This window comes from Ochotona princeps, chromosome 31 (assembly GCF_030435755.1).
Source record: "Ochotona princeps isolate mOchPri1 chromosome 31, mOchPri1.hap1, whole genome shotgun sequence".
Lineage (NCBI taxonomy): Eukaryota > Metazoa > Chordata > Mammalia > Lagomorpha > Ochotonidae > Ochotona > Ochotona princeps.
Window position 1 is genome coordinate 4,127,642 of NC_080862.1, and position 12,620 is coordinate 4,140,261.

Sequence of the window (12,620 nt, forward strand, 5' to 3'; positions counted from 1 at the left end):
CCATCAGCTGCAGACAGCTGGAATTGCTACCCTGAAAGGCAGGAACCCCATCCCTTAACAATCCCTTTTTGCTGGCTTCATGTAGGGAAAAGAGAACATTCTGCCATCCAGAAATCTCTCTTTCCCCAAGACTGCTGGCTTTTTAAAATTAACCCTTTTCTCTTACCAATTCTCTTTCCTGGTGAAGTGGTTGTCCAGAGGTAACAGTATTATTCCTATCAATTTTCCTTCCTGTAGTGATACCACATCTCTATGCCATGCCATATAACTTGCAACACCTGCCTAGGGTGGGTTATACTTTGCACTCCACGGCCAGTGGACTTCGCCATGGGATTTGCCTTGGCTGAGGAAGTACAAGTGGCAATGGAGGCAGCTTTGTGAACCATTGCTGGATCCCACCGCTCCTGCTATGAGTACAGCCAAACCCAGATGGCTGTTGCTCCTTTAGTCTGCATTGCAGAATGCAAAGATCACTTCAAGCCTCAGTGACTTGGAACCGAATCAGGTTAGTTGCTGAAAACCTGCAACCCTCAAGTGTTTTGGTATCGTACTGTGACCTCATGAAAGCTGACTGATCTAGGGCCATCCCTAAGCTGAACCCAAGAACTATACAACATTGCTGATGCTTCCCAAACTGCATGAGATGTACCAGGAATGCTAGGCTTCCCACTACATGAAGAGCATTGGAATTTTGTGTTAAGCGTGAAGGAACAGCAAAGCAAGGAGGGGCTGCAGCAAATGAAGTGTGATCAGGAAAGAACACATCTGGGAAGCAACGTGAATAAGCACGATGGAAGAAGGGCATGAATAATAAAGGAACGCCAGAAAGAGACAAGATCACAGTGAAGATGCTACAAGCGAAGGGAGGCGGGGGACAGGAAAAGAAAGCAGACAACCATCCAGATGACAAAAAGACTGATCCAGATGTGACATCACATACAGAGAGGAAAACGTCTAAATAATTGAGAGTGCATGTAAAAGCTGCAGTGATGGGAGCAGGAAACGGCTTCCAGAGAAAAGCAAAGTTGCATTCCAAGTGCCTAAGGAAAGGCCATGTGTATGTTCCCATGGGTGACAACTCGAAGGAGCTGGTCACGCTTCCTGGACTCCCAGGAGATTTCAGGCTCCTTCACCCTCTTTGCCCTTGAGGAGGGATGTTTGGTCCCCTCCTTTACTGCCCGGCCCCATAGAGCCAGAGGCCTGCATTTTGAAAAGGCAAAGCATAAAGGGTAGGAGATGACGTCAATACAATGAGAAGCACGTATCACTAACAGGCCTTGCAATATGGCTAGTAAGCAGAACAGAAAGCTGTCTGTGCAGGATGAGCCTAGGGAGAGTCTCCTCTCCTCCCAAGCTGACTCTTTGCCCACTGCAAGTACTACAGCTCTGGATTGTTCCCCTGGATTAGATGTTACTAGCCTACAAGGTTCCTTGCACCTCAAGATCCTCTCTTTCCACGGTGTGCTCACAGGGGGCCAACACTACCTAGAAGAGAACCTCCCGTTTCCCTTGCAGGACACTTTGTCCCAGCGCTGCAGCCTGTCAGGTTCTAATGCACTCCACTTCCCACTGAAGGGAACCAGTGGCCTTGGCATCAACTGAGAGCTTGTTACAAGTGCAGAACTATGGGCTCAGTGCCATGGCTCAAATGGCTAATCCTTCCTCCTATAAGCACCAGCATGCCATGTGGGCACTGCTTTTGTGTCCTGGCTGCTCCACTTCCCATCCAGCTCCCTGTGTGAGGCCTGGGAAAGCAGTCAAGGATGCCCCAAGACCTTGGGACCCAGCACCTGCGTGGGAGACCTGGAAGAAGCTCCTGGCTCCTGGCTTCAGATCGGCCCAGCCCCAGCCACTGCAGCCATTTGGGGAATAAACCAGAAGATGGAAGATCTTTCTCTCTGTCTCCCCTTCTCTCTTTAAATTTGCCTTTAAAATAAAAACAAGTAAATCTAAAAAACCGTGCAGAACCCCATCCATACCAACTGTCCTGAATCAGAACGTGTGCACTCCTCTGAGACGGCAGAGTGACTCCTGAGCACACCCAAGTTCCCATATCACTGTTAGGATGGCCAGTCTGCCTGAATTAGTGAAGCATGTAAGCTGCTGCATAGTATGCTAGCAATTAAACTCCAGTCCTCACTATCTGCAAGCCCTAGAGAAAGCGTGTTGAACTCTTCAAGCCTCAGTTTGATCCCCGGTAAACTAGGCGTCATGATACCTGTCTCACAGGGTGGCAGTAAACATGAATTGAAGGAACATATGGAGTTGCAGAGTGAAGAGCAACAGACGTGAAGTCCCATGGGTGCTGGCCGAGAGCTGACGGCTCAGTGGGAGGAGTGAGAAGCAGTATACAGATGCTTTGAGAACATCAGGACAGCCAAGAGGATCCTCTTGCTGGAAATGGCAAGACACCAGCTCCATTTCATCCTTCAAACCTGGTCTTGGTACGTCCTGCTCTGTCTTTGGGAAAAAGCCCAGGCGCACTCAGAAAGGAATGGGTAGCTGGGAATTGCAGCATACAAGGATATTCTTCCAGAACCTTCTGCGCCACAGCACGCTAACCAATTAGCAGATGTGCATGATTTAACAACCACACAGCTAAGTCTCTTACGGTCAGGGATTTCCATTCCCATCTAGTATCTTACAAGAAAATATCACTCCAAGCATATTTCCCTTGGCAGGTATTACCATTTCCCAACACAACATCTGTAAAACAATCATCGGGTATATAACAGACTTTGCTTTAAAAAAATTCATGTTGGTCTTTTAGGGCAATTATAAACCTATGATTTTTCACTAATACAGAATTCAAGTGCAGATTAAATGTAAATTCTACATCCCTACATTTCCTTTCATTTGTATTTGAATAGTTCACTTTTTTCACTGAAGAGAATGTATCGAGCTCATCAGGAAGATACAGAAAATACAGACTACACAGGCTTTCTCTCCAGCCCCCATTGTGTCAAATGCAACCTCATCTGAGATCCCTTGGAACTCAGCAATCATATGTATGAACTCTACCAAGGCACGGCTATCAGAATGGTTTGCCAAGAAATGCGTTTCTTGAGGTTGACATTTGGCCTAAGGGTTAGAGCATCACCTGTGACGCCAATGACCCTGAGGTGCTTGAACTTGGGTTCCAGCTCTGTTCCTGCCAGTATGACCCCTCAAGAAGGCTCACTCTGCCACCCACATGAGAGACCTGACGTGAATGTTCTGTTCCTGGCTTGCCTGGCCTTGCCTAAACAGTTGTCATCATTTGGAGTTTGAAACAGTGGACCAAGATCTATCTGTCTCTCTGACTTGTATTTGAAGTAAAACAAAATAAATAAAACTGTTTTGAAAAGCAGAGATGCAAGTTTCTTAATGCAAATGTTAAAAAAAAAAAAAGAATTAAGCTTAAATGACATGAAACAGAACTCAACTGCGATTACTCCCCATTGCATCAATGTGGGGTGCATTTAGTTTTGGGGGTAATTAAGGAATATGAACTGGGAGATAGTGGGTAGAAAATGTTGGGAAAGAGAGAGAGAAAATGTGATGGAATCATGCTTCCTCCGTAGCAGGGGAACAGCTCACAGTTCAGGCAATTAAACGTCTTCTACTCCATCACATTAAACTCAGTAGATCTGACATGGTGACAGGCAGTCGCCTGTTGCTCTGTACAGGTGTATCAGATGACTGGCCCTCCAGAGACCCTCCTTTCAGGCACCCTGCTTCCCCCGTACAGGTGACATGTGGTCTCCAGAGCCTGTGGAACTCAGCATGTTGCCACCAATGACACATTCATTAATCTCACACTTGCCAAGAGTGCATCAGAATGCATCACATGGAAACCCAAAGCTCCACGGGCTTGTTTTTCCCACATAGAGAAAGCTTGCCTTCCACACACATGGAGCTCACTATAGGAGAATGACCTCTTAGAAAAGGGTCTTAGATTTTTAATTGGCTATTTTATTTTCATTGTATGACTCCAAAGCCACCAAAGTGTCAATAAGACCTTCAAATTATGCTTTGAAGCTACGGGTCAATTTTTTGCTTGCATGGACATTGGGGCTCAGAAGACACAGCCTCTGGGCTCAGCTCGGCCACACCCTGATGATGGGTCCTTTCCTGAAGCCAGATTTGGCCTCTCAAGGCCTTGTTCTCCTCATTTACAATAAAAAAAGCAATAACATGTGCCCTTCTAAAATGTGTGCAAATGAAGTCACACAGGTAATGGTAGTTGTGAGAAGGAATACTGTTTTCTTAAAGAGCATAACAATTGAAGCTGTCCCTTGACATCCATGGGGATCGGTCGGAAACTTTGCATGGATACCAAAATCTATGGATGCTCAGTCCTTCGCATCAAATGTCACAGAATTTGCCTACAACCCAGACATACACTTCAGTATTGTTTAATCCCATCCCACAGTATTTACAATGCCTCATACTGGGTAAATGCTAGGTGAATAGCCATCAGAATGTGCCGTAAACAATAATGACCACAAAAGTATATAGGTATTCAGTACAGGCACAGTTCCAACACCACCACCCCCCACCTGCCACATCTTCATTGCAACAACCCACCGTTACAAAGGAAGAAATCATAAATAAGAGATGGCTATAGAATGCTAGGTTGAAACATGTGGGATCCTGACAGGTGCTGTCCACAGCACTCTCGGAAGTGATGATCCAGGTGCGTCCAGTGGGATGCCATGATCAAGCGGCTGACTATATATCTTGCTGGAGGCAGAATTCCAACAGAGGGGCCCATTTCAATGAGAATATCTCTGTCCTTACAAGATTCCTCAAAGCAGTCTGTGAAAATGTGAGCATATGAATCCCTTTGTGCGTGAATTTGGTATTTATAGAGATTTCATACTTATCAATGGCTATTTGGGCATGAAATAGTTCCGTAGAAATAAATTTTTTCCCCAGAAGGCTCAATGTGATGTAATGATTTGGAAGCATAATGAATTTTTCAAAATGTTTTAAAAGCTGTTCTGGGATGGCATTTTGATCTGCTTTCACCACTGAGTATACATCTGCACCTTTCTGAAGACTGGATCTAAGAGTAATGGCATTTCAGGCCACGGGCCAGGAGTTCCAGCCAAGCATCAAGCATGTGAACACTTCCAGAGCCACAGAATTGCTTTATCTCGTGCATGGCCTTAGTTTAGGGTCTAACAGATCCACAATCAAATAAGAGAAGAGCTATTCAACTGGAGGGAAAAAAAAATCTCATTCATGTATATATTTCTGTGGCCCGTACTTTTTTCCTAAGATCTTTTTTTGGGCAATTTTTTGTTTGCAATTTGCTGACAGCCTTAAGAGAGAGAGAGGTAGTCTTAAGAGAGGGGAAGAAAGGAATGGAAGGAGAGAAATGTTCACTCAAAGATCTCAGCAAGCATTCAAATGAGAAACAAACCTGCATCAAGCTTCAGGCTTGTATTAACCTACAAGGACAGGCTGAAAAGACTTCCGACCTCTGCGTGCATTTTTCTCACCCTCCAAAAGCTAGAGATCCTACTGTTTTCTTTGTGTTGTAGCCAATGAGGAATGAAAGAATCTAGCCTTGCATTTTGGCCAGCAGATGTTGCATGTAAATCAAGCCATCTTGCTAAGGGACAGGGGGAAAGATGGAAGGCAAAGTATGAGAATGATGGAGTGGCTTGCTCCCTTATCAGCCTGGAAATAGGCTCAAGGACACACCCTTCTTGGGAAAACAACTGGACAGGTGTTTTGCCTTCTCAGGGAGCAGCTTATCCATCCATATTAGAGTGTTTGGATTTCAGTTTGAGATTAACTCCTAACTCCAGCTGCCTGGCTAATGTGCATCTTAAGGGTCAGGGACTTTGGGTGCCCTTTTCTTCTTTTTGGCCGCCTTCCATTCACATCTCATTTCCAGCAGTATTTATCAATTCCAAGCAGCCATGCATGAAAATCAGCCTCCCTACTTTGCAATAATGTTTTTGTATTAAGTGTGTCCTATGTGCCAAACACTATAAAGCACTCTTTGAACCTGATGTTCTTGATCCTCTCCTTGTAAACCAACCTGGCTTCCTGCACACTGCGGCCAACCATTTATTCATCATTGTCACACCATTACAAAGTGCATAGTGCCTGGTATAAGGGTCTGGCCTTGCAGCTTCATTCACTCTCAAACCACTTCTTGAGTATCAGGCACTGTACCAGGCCCTAGTGATACAAGAACGAGCAAAATCATGCAGAGACTCTGGTCTCTACCATCGCTAAACTGGCATTAATTAGGAAAACACAAAGTTCAAAAGAGATATAAAGGCACACCAGGAGAAGTGATCTAGAATCCTTTTTCATCAACCTGATTTAAGCAGTGTCCTTTTGTAGAATCCTGACTTCAGGAGTGGAGCGGGGCTCCTTCAGCAGAGGCAGCCCTCCTTCCCCTGATTTGGCGAAATCGAAAGTAATTTAAACCGAAAGGAGAAGGAGGCAAAGCCAGCGATGTTGGATTTCAGACCAAGATAGATACCAGCGTCACAGTAAGACTACTGCCCCACTCTCCTACAAGCAAAGGAAAGTAATTCTGAGGTCGTAATGCAAGAGTAGGGGCTTCTTTCGAAAATGATTCCTTGGAAGCAACATGAATTGTTTTCATGAGACAAGTGTGCAGCCACTAAAGACATCAGTGACTAAGTGACAGCTGGGATGTACTTAGTGGGGGTAGGGGAGGAGTGGATGGGAAGGGAATTTCCAGTTCGGGAAACTGCATGGAGGACAATACCATTCGCTAAGATAAGGAACTGCCACAGAGTTGGGCTGTGGGACAAGTGCAGAGATCGCTCCTGGCTCCAATGTCTGTGCTGAGGGTTCTGTATACATCCTTTTGGCTTTACACCAAACCTGCAAAGTAAACATCAGCAGCCCATGTTTTGTATTAAAAATTCAAGACCATAATCTCAGCTTGACTTCTTGGCCCAGTCTTATTTCTCAGGGCAATCCTTGAACCCAGTTGTTTCATAAGAGTTCTTCTTTGAAAATTCTCAGAGAACGGTCACAGATGATTGCACAGGTTGTGCACTGAGCGAATTCAGACTGTTACGCATTTCAAAGTCCATGGGAATGCTGTTTCCAGAATACATCAGTCTTGCCCTTAAGAAAGTTCTAAAGCTCACACCTTTCCAACAATCTCCTGGGTACAAGAAGAATCTGTGATCAAGGCTACACCATACCCAGAACCTGCCTGGTGGGCTCACTTCTCTTTGCAGCCTTCATCAAGGCCCAGAATTCTTCTCCCATTCTTTACTCAAATCATTCTTCAGGGAAGGATGGATGTAAGAGAAGAATAATGTGTGTTTCCAAGCCATTGTCGCTTACAAGGTCTTCCCAAACTGATGTGTAAGATTCAACGTGATGTTAGTATCTGCCCAAATAAGCGCTGCATGGAAATAAACAGGTTACACCAAAGCTGCCTGTCTTTCACTTAGTTGACTTTAAAATACCCCATTATTTAAGCGTGCTCTGGCTTACTTGATTGCACATGCTCCAAGATGCACAGTGCTGTCTGAATGACTGAGCAATTCTTGTCCCTTGAGATGAATCCATTCTGAGATCTGTTTATACTGAGAAAGTCTGACTGCTCTCAAGGTCCCTATGGCTGGGACAAGCCTGGCTGTCGGTCAGAATGATCAGGCAGTGAGGAATGGAGGTGACTCCAGGCCACAGCACTGGGGGCTTCATTCCTCAGCAGTGCCTATGTAGACAGCAGCAATTCACACAAGTGCTTTGGCTTCCTGAGTTTCCTGCGGCTACAAACTCTGGCAAGCGGCACTCTCTCCAGAGCACCTGATCCTGCTTATAATGGATCGGATCCTGTGGTTGCTGACCAGAATGAGCTCAGCACCTCCAGTGAAACTGCTCAGCTGGCTTCTCCACCGTTCTGGTGCTTACCAAGCAGCTCTTGTCATGCCATGGGGCATTCACGTCAAAGATGGTTGTTACTGACACATGCAACCTCCTTCCTGTTCAGGAAATCAGGGGGAATCTATTCCTCCAGGTTCTAACCAGGATGATTATTCTGCAGGCCTGCTACAGTGCTTTTCTTTCTTTCTTGTGGGTCCACTCTAATGCAATTATTCAATCAGAGTTTTGACTATTTGCTCATCCCCTTCCCATATACCACAGTGCCGTTCAGGTCCCTGGAATTTGTTCTTCCATCGAGGCCCATGTGTTGACTGCCACTTCAGGAGTGAGCCCCTCATCCAGCACAGTTGTCACCACTGTGCTTGCAATGCCTGCAGTGGCGACTCCTCCCCAACTGCTCTCAGAAAATAGCATTCTTGGCACATGGCGGTACCCCTTCATCTCTCCCGTAGCAGTGGTCCACACCTCTGAACAGCTGCTTCTGTTGCATCAGCTGTGATGTCTGGGCCACGCAGGATACTAAGCAGCCAGTCTAACCAGCAAGGGAACCTGAGTTTACTGCCAATCACCTGACCCACTCATTCTCCCTCAGAATATTCTGTTCAACCCAACAGCGTGGCCAGGAAAGATGAGCTGCTTCTGTCTTCACAGGAGTGGACCAATAATAAATGATCATGCTTTGCAGAGAGATGCATAACTTCAATTACTGGAGATTTTATCCATGGCTAAGAGCAATTCCATCTTGCAACTGAAAGTTCCTTTTGTCTCCTGGAATTCGCGAACCACAGAATGATGAGGTTATGTTTCAGCTTGGAAAAGGTTGTTGACTTCTTCAACCCATTAAGAGTTATCTATCCAGTCTGCTGAATACCAAAGCAATAAATCAAATAGGTTCGAAAAAATGACAATTAAGCTCATGTGGATCAGTCTATATTAACTTCTCATGAAAAATAACATAAACGTAATTTCTAGATTTTAACTCTATGTAATTAAGTGAAAACCAACCCAGTAAATTTCTTCCTCTTTAAATGTTCACCAAAGGATTGTCTGATTTAAAAAAAAAATGTATATATATATATATATATATATATATACATATATATATATATATGCCATGTTATTACAAGTAAACGTCTCAAAAAATTAACATAATTACTGACTTAGTTTTTTCTTTAAGATTATCTTGGGCCCAGTGTGGTAGCCTAGCAGCTAAGGTTCTCGCTCCACATGCACTGGGATCCCATATAGGTGCCAGTTCTAATCCCAGCAGCCCCATTCCCATCCAGCTCCCTACTTGTGGCCTGGGAAAGCAGTCGAGGACAGCCCAAAGCCTTGGGATCCTGCACCCACATGGGAGACCTGGAAGAGGTTTCAAACTCCTGGCCACAGATTGGCTCAGCTCCAGCCATTGCAACCACTTGGGGAATGAATCAGCAGATGGAAGATCTTCCTCTCTGTCTCTCTGCTCTCTTTATATCTAACTTTCTAATAAAAATAAAAAATAGAAATTTAAAGAAAATTATCTCTGAAAGCAACCTGTTATCCATCGCTATACTTGAATGCTGCATGTTAACTAAAAACTGTATTCCTTTGCATATGGAACTGATCAAGAGAGACGTGAAACTAAAAGTGATCAAAACACCCGTCAGACCTAAAAATGAAAAACTAGTCATGATTTCTAGCAAGAAACTGTCTGAAGCCAAAACAAAATTAGCAGTAATTGTTCCATCTCATGCAGGAAACAGGCAACAGTATTTCAAGCAATGGCTTCTTTTTCCTGTCTTTTTTTTTTTTTTTTTTTTTTTTTTTTAGTGATGTAGAGCAATTGCTCGTCTAATGAAGGGACTCGGTAAATAAATTACACATTACTTTCACTGATTGCTGTAGAATAGGGAAATTTCCATCCCGGCCATTGCTCTAGAGCAATGAGAAAACCTCTTGCTTACATCGGCGTACACAATCCTAATGTTTACTGGTGAAATAAATGTTACAGAAGTGGAGTACAGCTACAGCCCAAAGCACTGCATTGCCATGGATCACCATTTGTCTTTACACACACACTGACTCACTCACTCATCACATTAACTTGGCATTCTTGAACATTTTTCATTCTTCACTAGGAAGAGAACGGCCTTACTTGTACCACCAGTATTAAAAACCATCTAAGACATTTCTGCAGTAAGAAAGTATTTTTGTTCACGGCCTCTAGTAAAACTGTAACAGGGCCAATCAACACCAGGATGATCAGGAACTTTCTCAGTTCGGAAATCTCCACAAGTGTTCAACTCTCTGAGAGGCTTAAGACAGAAAACCATTCTATCAGCATCAACCACCTCTGGCGGTCTTTGTACAGTTACTTACAGTAGACTGATGTGAGGAGCCCACTTACGGGTATGCTCCGGATGGGGTCTGGGCACCTTTGGGCCCCAGCTTCCTACACTCCCTCTGCTGAGCCACAGTGATACTCCTGCCAGTGCTGTGCCGTGGGACCAAAACATCACGCAAGCTTTATATGTGGGCTCCTCAGAAGGCTTAAAGGTTAAAGGCTTTATAAATTATGCATTTGCTTCTCTGCCAGGCCTGTAAAAGGGGCTTTCACTGCACATTAAAGAGATTGCTTCCAAATGGGCACAGGGTTTCTTTTTTCCAAGTATTGAAAAACAAACATTTCCACTATGCATATTACTATCATGCTGGCGAGCCAAAGAGCTCCCAATCAGGAAACTGCTAGTCAGTTGTTCCAGAAGCTAAAACACACCCAGTGAAATGATCATTCAGGGACAGAGAGGTCAACAGACCACTATCCCACTAGGAGAACATTGTCTTACCACCCTCACATCACAGCACCAGCAAGTTGGGGACTTGTCATTCTGCCTGCTCCAGCTTATGGCTGTGAGAGCAGGGATGACGAGACCCAGCAGTCATTAGGAGAGACCCAGCTCCCGCCCGGCACCCTACAGCCAGCTCTACGGTCAGGAAGCTTAGCTTAGCTGCATTTGTTTGTAGCGTCCTTCCAAGTCAGCACCCTGAGTTTTGAGGTTTTGCTACTTCTGGCTCAAGTACAGAGATGTTTGTTTGTTTGTTTGTTTATTTGTTTGCCTTTTCTTTTTCACCTACCCGTCTACAGCTGCCAAAGGCTCGCTGGGCTCTTTTTCTCCCAAACAACCACACCCATTCATCTCGCAGGCGGCCACAGCAAACTGCCTGGCTTGTTCCATGCCCCTATGGACAACTTTAAGCAAAAGGGGCAAAGCTGGCTACACACGACCCAACTCCAGCTGGGTCGCGGCAACCCGCAGCTCTGCACCTGTTTACCTATGATGGAGGTTTCCAGAGACGCACTGTGAGGTCCGGGGTTCCAGAGACCCCACCGCCCTCCTGCCTGAACTAAGTGACGAAGTTGTTTCTTGCTCTTCTGCCGCAGCACCACTCCCGCGCCGCCTTTCCACCAACACACAGGCACACGCACTTGCCCCTTCTCACGCACCCTCGCTCCCGCAACTCACCAGCTTAGACCTGGCGCGTTGCAAAAATTCTTCCATGGCGGTGCAAGGGGTTTGGACCACAGCTACCCAGGAGTTGCGCAGAGGGAAGATCTTGGCCCGGGAGGCGAGGAGCGAGGTCGTGGGAAAGTGGTGCGGGGAGGCAGAACGACCCGCTGCACCCTCCAGCCGCTCGGAGGCGGCTGAGGCTGTGCCTGCGCCGTCTGCCACACAGTCCCAGGGCTCCTCGCCCCACCCCCGTGCCCCGCGCCGCACCCTGGGCGCTCAGCTCGGTCCTAATAAGGAAAGTGGGTGTGCCGCTCGGGAGCCCCAGGGCGCGCCCCGCACGCTGGCTGGCACGCGCCTCAGGGCCGGGTCCAGCGGGGGCTGCAGAGGGGTGGTGAGGGGCTCTTCGGCCAATCGCAGGGCCCCGCTGCGGCCTCCTGACGTGGCGCGCCGAAAGATGCTGCAACCATGGACAGCGCCCAGAAGTGCGAGCCAAGCGCAACGGGTTGCTGCAGAGAGAGGCTGTGCCGCAGGCCCAGGCGCTGTCTGCGGGCAAAGATGGGAAGAGGTCCACGGGCCCAAGAGGTCCACGGGCCCCCTCCTCGGCCAGCGCCTCCCTGGCTGGCTGGCAAGGTACCGAGCGCTCCCGCGGGCACTTAACGAGCTGCTCTGCTGGCCTGGCCAGGGGATGCACTCAGCTAGATTGATGCGGAAGAGACCGGGAGGTACCTTGAAGCTAAGAGCAGTGCGACCTTGATGGCTAAGGATCAGAATAGCCGGTGCAGAGGTTTTGCTAATCTGCTTCTTTCCTCCCTGACCCTCCTGCACAGGGCACCTGAGTACACCCCAACAGGATGCCCTGACATTGGTCCTGTGGCCAAGACAAAGATAACAGCATCTTACTGGCCCCTTAGTCTCTGACATGTGCACTCAAGGGAAGCTGGAGCAATGCCACTCAGTGTGATGCCCATCAGCATCTCTTGATTCAGTAGGAACGCACCTTCAGCCCCGCAACCCCACGTGTTTCTGCAGGAGGCTAAGAGGACATCTATGCACATTAAAGTTTAGGAACTACTGCAACAGGCCCGCAGATGCTTAGCGAGTCACCTAGTTTCCTCGTGTTGATTCGCCGCTTATCCGGTCTGCAGATGTTTATGTCTTGGGCTTTTCCTTGAGGTAAAGTGTGGGGAGCGGCTGACCGCACATGGCTGAGGGGCTTCAAGATGGCGGCTGGCCGAGTGCCAGGAGGCG

General features: G+C 46.8%; 1 protein-coding gene across 8 annotated transcripts in view; it reads right to left on the minus strand.

Annotated features, from left to right (window-relative positions):
• PRUNE2 (prune homolog 2 with BCH domain) overlaps nt 1–11,599 on the minus strand; it is a 146,944-nt gene extending 135,345 nt beyond the window's left edge. For all 8 annotated transcript variants that reach the window (XR_009244446.1, XM_058657391.1, XM_058657396.1 and 5 more), the window contains exon 1: nt 11,388–11,599. Coding sequence is in view for 7 of the 8 variants with exons in the window: in XM_058657391.1 (XP_058513374.1) it covers nt 11,388–11,423 (36 nt within the window). In the remaining variant the exon portion in view is untranslated. The remainder of the gene's footprint in view (nt 1–11,387) is intronic.
• Nucleotides 11,600–12,620: the final 1,021 nt, after the last annotated feature.